The sequence below is a fragment of the Mercenaria mercenaria genome, chromosome 18 (assembly GCF_021730395.1).
Source record: "Mercenaria mercenaria strain notata chromosome 18, MADL_Memer_1, whole genome shotgun sequence".
NCBI classification, from domain to species: Eukaryota; Metazoa; Mollusca; class Bivalvia; order Venerida; family Veneridae; genus Mercenaria; species Mercenaria mercenaria.
In genome coordinates this window covers 3,404,972-3,422,756 of record NC_069378.1, presented here as the reverse complement: position 1 = coordinate 3,422,756, position 17,785 = coordinate 3,404,972, and the positions used below count along the sequence as shown (strand labels likewise).

At 34.1% G+C, this 17,785-nt stretch overlaps 1 protein-coding gene across 1 annotated transcript in view; it reads left to right on the top strand.

Annotated features, from left to right (window-relative positions):
* LOC123538575 (von Willebrand factor D and EGF domain-containing protein-like) overlaps positions 1-17,785 on the top strand; it is a 50,713-nt gene that overhangs the window by 17,707 nt on the left and 15,221 nt on the right. Inside the window, exons 6-13 of the mRNA XM_053529371.1 lie at positions 509-611; positions 1,171-1,257; positions 1,904-2,140; positions 11,714-11,890; positions 12,160-12,242; positions 12,644-12,707; positions 13,100-13,282; positions 16,858-17,063. Of these exons, the coding sequence (XP_053385346.1) occupies positions 509-611; positions 1,171-1,257; positions 1,904-2,140; positions 11,714-11,890; positions 12,160-12,242; positions 12,644-12,707; positions 13,100-13,282; positions 16,858-17,063 (1,140 nt within the window). The remainder of the gene's footprint in view (positions 1-508; positions 612-1,170; positions 1,258-1,903; positions 2,141-11,713; positions 11,891-12,159; positions 12,243-12,643; positions 12,708-13,099; positions 13,283-16,857; positions 17,064-17,785) is intronic.

Below are 17,785 nucleotides of genomic sequence, written 5' to 3'. Positions count from 1 at the left end.
ACATAGTGACAAGCTTTCAAAATGTTTTATCCGAATTCTTCGCGAAATTAGATAAAACATTTGACTGATACTTACAAAAATCATTAAAATGATTCATAAAAACAAACAATTGTGCAAGTTACACGCAGTTCTTATACATTCACAGTTCTCAACAATCATCGACTCCGACTTTTAAAAGAGGTGTAAACAAGGGATGGAGCGAGTACGTACATGTTTGTGGGTAGTGCGTTTTGTTGTGATAACTGATACAGCAAAACATACTATGGATTAGACTGCATCCTTGATGGAAGAATCAAGATGCAGATACCAGATTTCAATCTGCGCAAAAATACATATACATTCCTGACAAAGCATTTCAAAAATAAAAATCATGTATTAATAGCACGTGAATTGCCTTGTTTGCACACGATTGTTCTCCCGTTAATACATGTGCGGATCCAGTAAAAAGAAGCTTTTATGCAAAAATTAATATCAATTTAACTCAAAAATACATTTTGATTACATAAAGGTTCGTCGATTCAGCGTTAATGAAGGCATATGAAAGGCAAAGCAGTTTTGAGATAATCGACGAAAAGGACGTAATGGACAGTGGGTATCAACTCGATGTTACGGTAAGTTTTACGTATCTTGCTTATGAAGGATATTACGACAGAGGTCAAATTGGAAGTTATTTAAAACCTGATCCATATGTAATCTTACATGAGTCGTAAGAGTATCCAAGTTCATCGAAGTTCACATATTATGAGACGGATCTAACTTATATTCGGGCTTCTTAGGCCACTGGTAATGTTTATAGTTAAGATACCTGGAGCTGTATTTAGGGTGTAGAATTATCTTAGAATGGTCCTGACCGGATGTTTGGTTGTTCTGTAATTAACTAAAAAAGAGTAAAGTTGTCATATTTCATAAAATATGTCTGATTTATTACAAACAATATGATTACAATTTTGTATAACTGTTTTGAATTGATTGTCATAATTATTTCATTCCGTGTTCCACTGAAATTTGAAAAGAAACAACATCTAGTTGACATTGATATGTTAATGCGATGGAAAATGTTGTAATAAAGAGTTTTTAATACGAAATAGGAGAAAAAGTACCTTATACATGTATCTGTTCGTCTGCATACAAAGCATAACTTGAATTGTACTGCATTATTATCTTTCTCAGATTCAATGCGGAATTCGTGTTTCAACGTCAATTACTGGTTTTCAAACTGAAATGAAATCTAGTGCAAGTTTCTTCGCTGGAGTTGAAGTAAGGTTTATTTCACAAAAGACAGTTTAACACGAATTTGTTAAGAAAAATTTATCCCTTTTAACTTCGAAATATTATGATTTATAGTGCAAAATATTCGAAAGACAAACAGCAGAAAGCCCGATACTTTGCTATTCCGAAGCTTCACTTGCCCGAAAACCTGTCACTCCGAAGTGAAGCTAGTCCAAACAACATTAACTAATTAGGTTAATTGGACTTGTTGTCCGTTTGAGTAGCGAAATTTTGGACTTTGAAATCATCGGACTTAAATCTTTTAGAATATTAGGCCGGTATCAAATTAACATTGTGATGCGATTAGCTCAACTTGTCGCAAAACTAATGAAACTGTTATGTAACCACTTCACTGAGCTTTGTTTGTCTTGTGAATTTCTGTTCAGAAGGCAAACTTTGCTTGGTTTACAAAAGTTGAATAAATACGATTATTTGGTCTGACTTTAATGTTACTATAGGTATTATCTTCCCATTTACATGTATCTGTACAAACTATACATCTTTAGGTTGTCATTATACATGTATCATGAAACAATTTATATTGACTGTAGTGAAAGGTTGTCAAATAATATATCGTATATTTGTTCCGATTTATAAAACTATTCATGTTAATTTTATTGCCGTAATAATACAGATTGACCCACTTGTTATCAACATGAACAAAGACGATACAGCAACCATTACACTTCGACCAACTGTCCCGTTTGGTTGTTACGCTGCTGTCGGTGAAACACCAACTGGCAGATGCTTTCACACTGTAAATATGCATTATGCAGACTTGTCAAATATTCAATGTGAAGTTGGCGTAACAGACACTGGATCCGTGCCTGTGGTCAAATATCAAGGATCAAAATGTGGTGTAGAACTAGAGGTGAATTCTTATTCTTAAGAATATAAACATTTAAGTTGTAGAAAAATATACTGTTCTTTTATGCTAACGCAATACATCTGAACTTATAGCTGTTCTTGTTTTTTATCCTTCTGATATCATAGAATCTATCCAAGTATAAGTCAAAATAACGTTTTGTTGAAGTTAGTGCTAGGCGGCATGTTTTTTCAAGTTAACGCAGCCGATAGCTCAGCATGTTAAGAAAGTCCTCCAGTGTTAGGACGTTTAAGCAAGATATTAAGTCCAGAGAGTGCGGCAATTTGAAGAAAGAAAATAAGTACAGAGAAATATTGAGTTGACTAGTTGTAATCTACATCGACGGGAAGATATCGAAGATATTGATAGTAAAACTAAAACGTGACCAATGTGTATACAAATAATCAAGACCTTCGAGTGGTTTATCGTCTGATTTACCACGGTTCAGAGTTCAGATGCGTAGGAATTGAACCACGAGGGCGTTAGCCCGAGTGGTTAAATACTGAAGCAAACACGTTCCATTTGCACTTGACAGTTTCCATACTGTCAAGTTGTGACATAAACTAGCCCAATTGGGAATCAAATACGTTTTGTCATGAAATTTTGAATTAGTATTTTCTTTACCTGTGACATCATTCTGAGGATATATCCATTTCTCACCAGTCTGTTACATTGCGAATAAAGTATTGCGAGTTTGTTCATGAAAAGGGGACTGGTGCTATTCCATAATTATACAAAACGAAACTTGCAGGTCAACAAGTTCTGTGTCAGCTAGCGAAATTTCGTTAAGCATATCGGACATTTTGCTGATTGGTGTATCGAGTTTGAGATAAGACTATGAAAATAAAATAGTGGAACCTTTGGAATGAGATTGTTATAGCGGAATTCCGCTAAGGCGTAGACTTCTGCTTATTGATCGCTTGACTTGGAAGCAGACGAAACAGTTTATTTGACTTGATAGCGTAATTCCGCTAACGAACATTTAACATAGATTATATGTGTTAACGAAATTTCGCTAAGACAATGCTAAGCTGGCCAAACATTATAAAAATAGAAGTTAAGGTTTACTGTTTCAGTGTAGATACTGCAATAATTAAACTCTTCCACTCGTTTATACTACATAATTTTAATACATGTATTTGTATCGCTAGACAGATAACGTAGCGATAGCATACTGAAAACTACCTACCCCGCATTACGCTCAGGTGTGGAGCAAATCAAACTAATGAAACGTTACGAATCAGTGAAATGAACTGGATATTATTTTCGGCTATCTAAAGAGTAGACATTTGAAATTTTAATAAGCTGACATTTTTATGAAAACGTTCAGTACCAGGAACTATTATGTTCTTTTTTTAGATAACATGTGTAACTATAAAAAGTCAGGATGATAAATGCAAAATTACTTCTAAATAGTTTGCTATCAACAAAGAATCTACAATGTCTTTTATTTCTAGTTGTGATTTAAAAGAAAAGATATTGCATTGTGCAATCGTCTACATTCCGATGAACAAAGTCCAACATGGTTTTAAAAAAAAAAAACAACGAAAAAACAAATATGGAAATTTACTCATGTTGACTACATTGTCTTCCAAAGTCCAGTCAATAGTATATTAATGTAATATGTACATGCTGGTATACAATGTATTAATGTAAACGGAACAATTATAAGTGCCTAAGCTGCACTGAATACGCTTATTTTCTACAAATTATATGCATAAAGATAGATACAATATCTTTTATTTTTTTGTACACAGACAAATTGAAGTATAACTATTTATCATATGTCTATCTTATTTATCCATTCTTTTACGTTTATTTGCAACAAACAATATCCTTACAATATATCACCTATTGAATGCACGTACGTACAAAAAAGCTGTATTTTTCGAGTATTTGGACGGTTCATATATTTCCATGTTAAACATACGATAAAACCGAATCGCGTGAAATGTTCGGAATGTAATTATAAAACGGAAGAAGTAGGCGCTCTATCTACAGCGTTTGGTTATGGCTGTACAGATTAGTAAGCTTTACAATGAAACTCTCGTTAATACATGTGCCATAATTCTTAGCATATATCCATGTACACAAAAGAAATAATTATGCACAAGAAACAGTGTGGGTGCATTTTTCAGACGTTGGTATCATTTGAAACCCTACAAATTCTTATTGATACACTGTCTTCTATATCTTATCTGTACAGTTCTACTTATTAACACTTCAAAATGTGGTCAAGTTAAAGCAAATAGTACAAATTAAATCCATAATATATTCCACTATTATAGAAAATCCTGAAAATGATTCTTTGTAGACTAAAACTAAAAACATTGATGATTTAATAGTGCCTGTTTAGAATTCAGCTGTTACACAATGAGTTTTAGAATAACACAATGCACTTATTATCTTCCGTTTTTCTACAATCAACTCAATTCTAACAGTATTTTATAATACTTCCTCTGACCTTTTGTACTTGTGTAGCTAAGATTCAACAGGGATAAAATACTCTACTAATATCTTTTATCAGGGTCAGTCAGGTGATTCAGCTGGATGGAACAAACTGACCGTTTCTTGACCTCACTCGCATTCATGTATTTTAAGGAAGCTCCTCCTACAATTCGGGCGTAGGGCCTACACCAGACTAGCTTATGAAATACTGTTCTACCTGTACGTGGTCAAATATTTATGTTTTCCATTATTGAAGCAGTGAAAGTTGTTTCAACCAGCGCCCTTTAAAAAAATTCGGGAAGAGTTAAATTCGGCGATAGACTGGCCATTAGACCGATGATAAAGAATTCGTCATAAAATTTAAGTTTTTTATATTTTTTCTTTAATTTTGTGTAATAGTGACAAAGGCCAGTCTACTTTAGAAATTTTCTCAAGGAACGGATTGTAATATGATATTAGACATATGCTTTAGACTGGCTATATTCACAATTTTAAAAACAAACGTTTTAAAAAATATTATACAACGATCTAGGAGTTAGTCTATATTGCCATTTGCGAAGACATTTTTTTCGGGTGAAATAATGTCATGATATTGCGCGTAGAAATCTAGACAGAAATGGTTAATGGAGGAGCAATGAAAAGGGCAAGGCAGGTATCCAAACAAATGTATTCTTACAATACTTTTTTCTCTCATTTCATGGCAAACATGACAATATGAGGCACAATATTATAAAAATACATAGTGAGGTATGTTGTTCAACGTGTCAAAGATTGATGACTTTTTCATCCGAGGATTTTTTTTCTCACTTCAGTTTCTCATTAAAAATGTAGATAGTCTAATGTAGGTACCGTAAGATGAAAATGTATGATGAGAACTAAATCCTTAGGCCCCGCCTACACCAACGTTTGAACTTCCCTTATTTTTCTGCCAACGAATCAGACTACTTCATTATTTCAAGTATTAATAGGTTTGCAACTTGAACATTAGTAATAATTATTCACTAAGACAGCCAGTCAAATTTGTTATATTTACTTGAAATCACCCATAAAATTTCGATTACACCAAGGCAATATAACTACCATTAAAGGCTCCACTAGAGCCTTCAATGACGCCATTGTAAGGTAATGGTACAGAAATACCCCGACTAAATTTATATCCTGGCTGTTCTTTTCAGACCACGTCAAATATCTACTGTTAATTAATTCTGGAAATTCATCAAATAAAAGATTTTATATTTGATTTTTTAAACTGTCCAAAAAATGTCAGTTGACCCCGTCTGTCCTTAATGTCATATATATTAATACATGTACTCTCTTATTTTCGTAGGCATTAACTCTTTCTGACTGGCTATGAAATAATGGTATTTTTATCACAAGCCTAACTCAGTTACTGGAACAGACCCGGAGAGAGAGTAGAAACTACTCGCACCCTAGGAGGCTCCAATTACATGGTAATTGAAGTGATGGCCAGTTTACCAGCATGCAGCCAATAAAAAGCAATAAATCACATGTAACAGTGTTGATAAGCTTAGACCAGATTTTCCTTGATGTAGGAATAAACGAATAACATGTATAAAGTGATAGTGTGCTGTTTATAGTGCATGCATGTGCATTTAACTGCATGTCTTTTAAATTTGCCCATTTTTTTCTGAAAACTTGATATATGTATATTAGACAAAATTAATCAACATCCACTTTAATCAATTTTGTGCAAAATATTTAAAACCTATGAAATATAATGGGTCCTATCATTAGTATATAATAACTTCCATCAGGAAATTTGATAGTAAGAAGACTATATTGAAAATACCTATATATGCTATTCAGATTTCTACATATGTATGCCTGTTTGCCTGTCTATCAGTCAAATAAGGTAGATCTTGCTGCGACTTTATAAAAACAACATGTTTTATAAATAGATGGCAGTCTGAAGAATATGCTTATCGTTAACTTTCATCCATATATTAAGTATGTCTGTCTGTCTGTCATTTACTGAAGATGGAATCTATAATTGGATAATAGAAACCATTTTTAGATTGGACCAGATGTTGTTTATTATGCATGCCGATGTACCACGTACAGGTTTTCTAAATTCTATTCTGCTCTGTTCTATTATAAAACTCTGCTAAACAGTGGTTTTACCTTAACAAAACAAATAATGTAGATATGCACTGCATTTATTCTCTTTAAAGATCGTATACTAAAATGCTAAAATGTGAAAGCATCTTAAAAACATTTTCCTTGTAAATTATAGAGAAAGTTCAAAAAGAAAAAAGAAAAGAAATAAAGTCAACGCCTTAAATTATCTATACTCTATTCTTGAAACACGTAATAGGAATTTCGGAACAAAAATCATGTCGTACACTGGTTCATGTAAATTGATAAATTACCTCTACTGACATGAATTTGCATTATGTAACAATTATTTTGTTAAAATAACAAAACGAATACATAATTATGTTTGTGGATTCAATTTCGGTAGTTCTGCACATGGAAGGTAAAATATAATCCACAATGTAGAATTTGATTAAACCACTCCGTTTTAGAATTTAAGGACATACTAAGAAAAAGTCGCAAAATATATATATTCTCGTACTTGCATTTTTTACTAGACTGATTTGAATGTTATTAATTATATATAATTAATTAATTGATCAAGATAAGCAGTGGCCAAAAACACCTGATCCCTTTCAATACACTTTTTCTGCCCTCAGCAAATGAGATTAAATCGCGCAATCAACACCCGCATGATGCAATCTCCCCCAAGCATCTAATTAACTAATTAATTAATTAATTAATTGATTACGCAATCTGCTCCGCTCCTGCTCCTGCTCCCCGCTCCCACTCCCGTCGTGGCGGATCTCTCACAAACACACTACTTCTAGGTCAAATTTGAAACTGGGTCAACTGGGGTAAAAAACTAGGTCAGTAGGTCTAAAAACAGGAAAACGTTGTGACCTCTCTAGAGGCCATACTTTTAAATGGATTTCCATGAAAGTTAGTCAAAATGTTCACCTTGATAATATCTAGGTCACGTTTGAAACTGGGTCACGTGCCATCAAAAACTATGTCAGTAGGTCAAATAATAGAAAAACCTTGTGACCTTTCTAGAGGCAATAATTTTCATGGGATCTGTATGAAATAAAATTTGGTTGAATGTTCATTTTAATGATATCTAAGTCAAGTCTGAAACTGGGTCAACTGCGGTCAGAAGCTAGGTCATTAGGTCTAGAAATAGAAAAACATTGTGACCTCTCTTTTCAATGGATCTTCATAAAAGTTGGTCTGAATATTCATCTTTATGATATCTAGGTCAAGTTCGAAACTGGGACAACTGCGGTCAAAAACTAGGTCAGTAGGTCTAATAGTAGAAAAACCTTTTGACCCCTATAGAGGTCATATTTTTCATGGGATCTGTATGAAATGAAATTTGGTTTGAATGTTAATCTTAATGATATCTAAGTCAAGTTTGAAACTGGGTCAACTGCGGTCAAAAACTAGGTCAGTAGGTCTAAAAGTAGAAAAACCTTGTGACCTCCCTAGAGGCCGTACTTTTCAATGGATCTTCATGAAAATTGGTCAGAATGTTTACCTTGATGATATATAGGTTAGCTTTGAAACTGGGTCACGTGCCTTCAAAAACTAGGTCAGTAGGCCAAATAATACAAAAACGTTGTGACCTCTCTAGAGGCTATATTTTTCATGGGATCTTTATGAAAGTTGATCAAAATGTTCATCGTAATAATATCTAGGTCAAATTTGAAACTGGGTCAACTGCGGTCAAAAACTAGGTCAGTAGGTCTAATAGTAGAAAAACCTTTTGACCACTCCAGACCCTGAGGCCATATTTTTCAATTGATCTTCCTGAAAATTTGTCTGAATGATCACCTTGATGATATCCAGATAAAGTTTGAAACTGGATCACGTGTAGTCAAAACTAGGTCAGTAGGTATAAAAATAGAAAAATATTGTGACCTCTCTAGAGGCCATACTTTCATGAGATCTTCATGAAAGTTGGTGAGAATGTTCTCCTTGATAATATCTAGGTCAGGTTCCAAACTGGTTCATGTGCCTTCAAAAACTAGGTCATTAGGTTCAATAATAGAAAATCCTTGTTTAATAAAAAATGCTGTGATAAATCCAGGATGACAGAAATGCGAAGTCTGCCCGGGTCGCGAACCTGAGCTGACCGGCTGCCTGACACATACTCTCTTTAACGTAACTAAGTCCGTACCTCGACCCCCCCCCCCCCCCCCCCCCCAAAGAAATTGTAAATTCGTCCTCGAATTCCAAAAGAACAAAATATTGCAAACGTTGCAAGACTGTCCAAGCAAACATGATAAAGACCCACTTACTGAGCAAATTGTCAAAAAGTATGACTTCAGTTAGGGACTCAAACTTTGGACCTACCGACTGGGCTAACTGGCTACTTAACACATATTCTCTCTAAACGTAACGTAACGTAAAGTAAATCCGTACCGAGAAAATGATATATCGCCGATATTTTGTTACAAAAATATATTTAGAATATTTGTTAATCGTGTCATGTTTTTCATAGGAAACTACTAAGATTTTTTTTCAATTAAGCTTGGTCATCACGATTGATAGACCATACTTCCTATAATCATGCTGATTCTGTCCAGGCTGTACTATATTAAACTAGTACTTTCGTGTTACTTTCTTTTGAAATTGTTTCTTGTGCTTATCATTTACGGAGAAAACCAACGCAGTTTTGTTTAACATAATTATTGTTCAAAAAGTGGTTTATACACAAAAACAAACAAACACGGGTTGTCATTTTATCTTCATTCTTTATATTTTGCAATAAAGCAGCATTATTTTTTTCAGGTGAAATGTATAAAAAGAGATTTCATGAAGATGGTTCCTAGTAAGTCCGGAATATGGCTCGTATTCGAAGAATAATTGTGATTGTTTGTAAAAGCAGTTTACATGAAATATAGTTTGAGCTTTTAATCAAAATGTTGTTCTTTCTTTATATTCAACGGATGTTTTTTGTAGTGCAAGTTAGCATAACCTTAAAAAGAGATGCAGGTAAACCTGTGTTAAAGACCACCTCTGAACAGAGGCCACCTGACTCTAAAGACCACATGTTTTGTTTCCAGTTTTAACATTTATTTAGCCTGTGATTACCTCCAAATAAAGACCACATTTTGGCTCTACCTAGTCTTGTCTTTATAGACAGGTTTGAAAGTATATGTAAAAGTACACTCGAAGTTTTATCTAGCATAAGTGCAGTGACTGACCCATAAATTTTGGTCTGTCCGTTTGTCTCTCTGTATGTCACAAAGTTTAAATGTGCATATCATGTGAAACAGTAATGCGGATTCACACCAGTTCATTGTTTTGTGATCAGAGTTTTATAATACTTTATATTCTAATGGGCCCGCTTTTACCAAACTTTACATGACTGGCCAGTGCCTATAATTTTCATTGGAGTTATGGCCCTTAATTTGTCATATCTTACCCCGTATTGGCAAGCTCATTTTAAGCGATATCTATATACTAGCACGTGTTTATACCAAGCTGCGAAATCTCTATATTCATGTAGTTATCATGTACATTTTTTCGCGGATGAAGTAAATGTAATAAATATACACTTTTATTTAATAATAATATATATTTATCAACAATTCAAGTGTAGACCTGTACCATTGAAAAGCATTACTGAGCAGACATATTTCATCCATTTACTTTCATAATCTACTAAAACAGATGTTATAAGCAATGTAATTGTACCCTGGCAGTGCAGTGGATATAATATCATAATAAGAGTATGGTTACAATACATTCCAGAACTCGAAAACTATTCGGTGTGATATAACTGTTGAAAAGCAGAGTGGGGCACGCGAAGTCTTACTCCACCAAAGAAGGCTGAAAAATCGCCATATGAACTTAATTTCTGCGATGTGACCAAACAAAGAATTAACTGGAAAAAAAAAGAAATTAAATGGCGATTTTATCGCAAGAAAGTAAACAGTTAATAACTCCAAATATTCCCTATCAATTAATTTTCTTTCAAGGATGACGTGAACTAACGTGTTTTATTTATTTATTTTTTTGCAGCGTTTCAGCGGAATTACGCTATTCTCAAACTTGAAAATAATTTCCTCATTCAAAATGTTATACTTGTCCGATCCGCTTTTCATGTGTTGGAGTAAGCGAATTATTTTAACATACAATTATTCCCTAACTAGCAAACGTGTGCTATTTACACTTTATTCCAAGGGTTTAAATCCTATTCGCTCTTAGCGAAATTTCGTTAAGAGGAGGACGTTGCACTGCAAATATACTCTTTCCTCAGAATGCCTTAGCGAAATTACGCTATCTATAGATTGGATGAACAATAAACTTTATAGTATTGTTTGCGAGGAACATTGTATAAACGTTGATGATTATTCTTGTCTAAGAAGAAAGTAACGAATTCCTTCGATACGTACATACATTAGAACTCTAAATGAAGTAGCAACAGTCTCGATTTTAATGGTTAAGTTCTGCATTTTTATGGAAAACTGATAATACCGCTTAACGATGTTGTAAAAGTAAAGAAAACATTATTCCAAAATGTCAGGATAAAACGATTTGTATACCAAATTGGCATGGTTTTGACATAACTTGACAGTTTGGAAACTGTCAACTGCAAATGGAACGTGTTAGCATCTGAACGATGAACCGTGGTAAATTAGACGATAAATCACAATGTTTTTATTCTGACATGTTCATTGATATATTTTAATAAATATTATGCTGGGCTTCATTTACGCGAGGAGTAATGTATCGGACGTCATGCGACAATTTGACGTCATAATTGACGTCATAATGCTCTCGCGCGTCAACCGTTGTTTATCGCAGAATATGCAGAGCTTGATTTTCTTCTTTGTTTAACTGGAAATCAATTTGAGCCATGTTAGAATGGAATAGATTCTATGATATCACCACCAGTTTCTTTTAAGGTAGTAACTTCTGGCAAATAGTAGTAGAGAAATTTAGTTCATAGAAGTGACCTATAATTTCCATGTGATCTAATTTATTCAAAAAGCAAAACGTCTTGTTTTACTATCATTTTGGAGTCAAATACCTTATCCCGTCAAAATGTTTATAATTTCATTAAAGGGATTTTACCCGTACCAAGCCAGAGCCAGCTCTACACTAGTGATGGACTCTGTTTCTATGGACCTTACATCACCATACTTCTCAGACTCAGATCCCACAGAGTATAAGCTTAGCTTGAAAACAAAAAACGGCGGCACTCATAAAATATGGAAAAATGTATATTTGGCTCAAGTTCAGGTAAATATATGATTCGCATTTTACCTAATATTATACTGCTGTACGAATGTTTGATCTGTATTAATTCAAAAGATTACACCCGCAAGACAGAAAGATTGGAAAATAGGTTGGTTGATTTAAAAAACTGAAGTGATAGGAAACACTAGTTGAGAAACAGGGCGTTTGCTGTTATTTGTTTTTCAGTACAATTTAACCGTTGCATTGTTGTATGCATGAATGATACCTCTATGCGGTTAGGGTATTTGAATTGTTTTCTGCACTTCTTTCAGCTGAATATTATAACACAAAATAAATACCAGAAGAAAATGTGTTATGTGCATGTTGACCTACATATGAAGACATCTGATGGACGGTATATAGTTATTTTGTTGTTTAATGCATATTGTAGAAGTCATTTATACTTTTGGACATTTTGCTGTTCATATTTTCACTTAATCCGCCTAGCTGGAGAATTTTTGTCGTGTATCCAGATTAGTGTTCCTTCCGCTGTAACGTTTTTGGACAGTCCAGCCAGAGTTTTCCGATTTCTTTCGGTTTCTTTTTTTGTTTCTGTTTGATGCCTGAAGCGGAAGTAATTTATGATTGAAGAATTGTAATTGTTTCTTATTTATCTAACTCGGATAAATAAACACAGATCTTAGCTCACAAATGTATACGTTAAGTTAGAACCTATTTAGACTCATAAGGTACTCAGAAATATATTCATAAAATTATTCATTCTACATGCAATCAGATTTTTATCTTGTTTTATAGGGCATATGAAAATAATGATTATGCTGGCTACTTTATTCTGTATGAGCATGACACTGGCATACAGGTATGATATGTTTCTAAAATATACACTGCGCAATATTTTTCACATACCATTTTGTATGTCATGAAAACTTAACATAAACATATCAGATCATATGTAAAGAAAGTTTTTGACTTATTAAAGTAAGATCGAAGTAACACGATAACAGTTTGGATTTTATTGGATTTTTTTGTTTGACTATATAAAACTGGATGGCTGGTTGGATTTTATGATTGGTTTGCATATATCTTAAATTATATATGGATATATAATGTACAAATTAATATATGAATATACTTATCCAAATAGAGGTTTATGGCTATTTTATAAGTTTACATTTCCACTATGTTCATGTTCGACTCACAATAGTGTGCATCGTTCGTAAAATAACTGTTTGTTATTTAATTCAATTACAGGTACAAATGAAAACAGTCGCCTGTAATAACGACCGAGCTTATTGCGCATGCGCTGTTGCGGTACGAGCAGGAGGCGATGTTTTTTTGATCAATATATGTGGAGGTTTGAGGTTTATAGATATGACGTCATGCAAAGATGGGGGAGCTCTGGTTGTTCAAAAATATAGCGAACTTAAATATCAGGTATATTGCATGCTATAGTTTCATCATCTTTAGATCGGTAAAAATACCCGTTGAATTATCAATAGTATGTACAGAATACAAGCATGTCTGTTGTTTTCATTTACTGTCCAGATGTACGACAATCTAGTATACGACGGTTGTCATTTAAACTGTATACATTGATAATAACAAGGACATTTGTTGAGATCGATTCACGAGGTAACATGGCATTTAGAAATACATTCTGAAAGAACAATAAAATGTGTTCGATTTATTTTTTGCTGGGTTTTACGTCATACCGACACAATTGTAGAGCATATGCCGACTGTCAACTGCATCATAGTCGGGCACATGGGTAGAACTTCCGACCTTCCGGGAGCGACGCACGTCGTGACGTCATTTTCACAGACCAACTGACTGTAATGCATGTACACCAGTTCTCAAAATACGCCTCTGCATATTGAATATACTATCAATGACCGAAAATGCCTCACAAGCAGCACGTAACAGTCATAAATCGTTGGTATATTCGTTAAAGTATTTTGTCACTATAAAGTTGTACAATTGCAGCATCTTGTCATTTTAGATACATCTCGAATTTTGTTCGCTGTCGGCGTTAAGGACGTGTTGCAACTGCAGCATATTGCTTTTCGGTCCTTCTCGAAGCGCGATTTCCGAATGTTCCGTAGACTACTGTCCGCGAAACATTCCGGTAGCTGTCAACATGTTTTAACTTCTTAAACAGTACATAAGGGAGTTATTCCGTATTCCACATAGAATCTGATAACTACGTTGCGCTGCGGTTTCTTTCAGCGTCGCAAATTAACATGACGCGTTTTTTTACTTGCACACATGAAACGAATACTGTTCAATACCTTTGTAATTTAAAAGCGTAATGACAGAACGACTTCCGGTTGCATAGATTAACATTTAGCAGAAATGATGACAACACGCGTTGTTATAGATCACAAATTCTGTATTGTTTTGCGCGGCTCGCACCTTGCGGAGTTCAGTTACATCTTATAATATTAGTATGTGGTGTGTAAGACCAAGTTTTAGAAGTGTTTTAAGGTTTAAATTCTTTTTCTTTAAAAGCTCGAATGATTTGTAGTCAACTTTTAAGTTAAGGCCTTCCGCAGTTTTTAATATCGGTAACACTTTTGTTTAAACTTTGAGTAAGCTTTTAAAAAAACGAATAAGTTGTGAAACGTAGACACCGTGTGATGTCACTGGAGTCATATTCCCGTCAAGTTGGGGAAAGTAGACAATTTCAAAATCAAAATTGTCTCTTTTATCATATATTTTAGTTTTTAAATTGCTATTCACAACTGCAATTGAAAATGTATGTCAAGAAATGACGCTTCTAAATCTGAGATATTAGCCTCGTCAAGCTGTAATTCCTTTGGATAAACGTGTTTAACCACTTCTGAAAAATATAGGTTGTCCATATTTGAAATATCAAGGTTCCTCGAGGTTCCATCTAAAGTAACAGTGTCTCAGTCGACAAAATTGGCATGGAATCCCGCAGCTACTCCCTATAGGGATACCAATTACTAGTCTTAACGTGTTTTTTCCAAATTCAATAGATATGCGATCTAACAGAAGCCGTAACGTGTCACTAACCTGGTCAAAACTCCATAAGTTGTATTTGTTACATTTACTGTTATTAAAATGCCGTAATTTCATTCCTTTATTTACGTTTTCTCTTCCAATTATTTCTCAATCAAGGCTACCCTTTTTCTTTTCTACTGTTATGTTGAACATTGGTTTAAAGAGAAGAAACATCATTAGTACTTGTAGTCGAACATTTGTAATGTTTAGGTAATAGCTTTTTGATAACATCTTCTCAGGATTCATGCTGAACATCTTCATGATACTTGAAGGACCAAAACAAATTTGATCCCCTAATTCTCATATACCTTGGAGCAGATCTTAAATTGCATTTAGACAAGAAGTGACAAAATGATCATACTTTTTGTAGTGCGTAAGTTTGAATCAAGCTTTTTTCGGGGCTTTTTGTACAACAGGGATCTAACGAAGTGTAAGGTACTTGACCTGGTTACCGTCAGGTCCGACATAGAAATTTAAACATAGATATATATGATTTTTTACAATAAATCTTGTGGCGAAAACGTTTTTTCATTTTCATACGTTTAGATTTATTTTAAAATGTTTCTGTGTAGTAAGTATGTCATATTAATAATACGATTTGAGGGTTTGTCTGCAGGAGCTAAAGTACATTGAATATATGTTTGTTTAGATTGCTCAGTATGTTGCGCTTAAAGCCCACCCGCTTATCTCAGTAGGGAGAGCGTTGCTCTACGGATCGGGCGGGGCGTATATTCGCCGTGACGATTTGATAAAAGACATTATGTCTGAAATCATTCGTCCTTCACCTCTGATAATTCATGTGGCAAAGTTGGCAGTTACTTGCGGAGCACAGGTTTGTTCTGGTACAGAATCCAGGATAACTGGTTAGGTTAACTGCCCGCCGTTACATGACTGAAATACTGTTGAAAAACGGCGTCAAACCAAAACAAAACAAACAAAACGAATGTTGCGCTTAAACTCTATCCAGAGGCTACCAGAGTTAACAGTGGAAGAAAAAATATTCTATTGACTTCTTGTCATGGACCTATTCGCTTAGTGTTCGTTCATGAAAGCCGATATGCAGAATCATTGAATGGAAAACGATATTTTAGGACCTTTAGAACTAAAAGTAAAAGAAAAGCTTTAAACGAGTTCTTCTTATTAACTGTTTGAGAGATATACACAACTTGGTAGAACATTTTTGCTGCTTTGTCTGCTGGAACTAATACAATACCTGGAAAGTATTTCTGGCATTAAGAAGTCTTTTATACTAAACGTTCGTACTGAGAGAAATATACTAGAATCGTCGACTTTCAAGACGATTACAATTCCAAAACCTAATCTTTATCATGTCTACGCATTTTCTTAACTTCAATACTCATGCAAATAACTCAGTGGTGTATTAAGATATTTTGAGGAATAACTTACGGATTCGTTTGATTTCGTAATGTTAAAATCACCGGTGAACACACACTAAATCTTAATGATAATTTGTGGAACCGTAGCATTGTATTATATTTCGTAAAATTACCTTTTGTTTTAGCTGCTAAAATCTCATGATAGTATCTGTCCCGTCAAGAAAAAGTATTATCCAACTTTGAAATACATGACCCAAAAGATATTTTATATTAACACTGTTGAGGTAATTTCGGTTTTACTCTTACGAAGAAGTCTGTGTAACTGATGAAAGTAATATAATGAGGATGGAGAAAATGTTATAAATAGATTAATTAATTAAATTTGCTGCACCATCTGAGGAATCTGCAGGAAAGTCGTAGGAGTCCACATTTTAAGAGACTAATCTGATCAATACTTTAAGTATTATACTTAAGATATAGAATTTTTGATGAACGAATTGTACCCCTTATCTCATGTTATGGTATTATAATGTTGATAAAGCTAAAGTATATCAACGTCGGTGTCGCATGTTTCATAACAAACGTTTATATTAAATAGTATGATTTTTGGAGATGGTATGATCACGTGTCATATGATATATATTTCAGGTGCAAACTAATATAGGAACTTTGGTGAAGATAAATATTTTGTCTGGAAATTATAAAAACCTACTGAATATTGACATATACATGGCACCCAAAGATTACAACAGAATCAAGGGATTGTGTGGCACATTTGATGGTGACACAAATAATGATTTCCACGACAGGAGTGGAACACAAGTTGGCAGGACCTCATTTTTGCAAGCTTGGGAGTATGTATAATCAGTCAATAAATAATATGTATTAGTATACTTTAAATAAATTGATTTAATTTTCCGGGTTTCAAAACGAAAACGTTGCATTACAGAAGCTCGACAGTAAGATTTTTTGTTGTCTTGGTTCAAAGCCATACCGACACAGCTTAGGTCATACGGTGTCTGTTCAAGCTTTGGATGGTGGAGGAAGACCTTCCTACCATTATGGCAAGCATGAGTGGGAAGCTGGGTAGAGCAACTGACCTTTCGTAAGCTAGCTGGATGACTTCCTCACTTGGAGAATTCAATAGGCCACAAAGGTCTTTAGTGGTAAGTATAATCTGTAAATATAAATATAAAGTATAAAATAACGCAATACTTATTGATATGAGCTGAGAAACAAATTATTGCTGAAACATTAAGAAATCAAACAAATTGCGTCAACGCTTATCTAAAATAAAATCTATAAGATCATTTGGATCCGTGGACGCAACCAAGCAAAATAATAGCAGGTTTTATTGAGTCTGTTCATAAAAGGTAAAACCTGATTTAACACCATATCCTGTGAATGGCAAAATTATTATGTAAATGTAGATGTAGAAACGTTTGCTCATATGAAACAATCTATTTTCATCCTTTTAAAAGAAGTAAACATTGATTGTACCTTGAATTTTGTCGTTGGTTTGGTTTGGTTAAACGTCACACTGACACAATTAGCAACTGACGCAGCGCGACGGCTT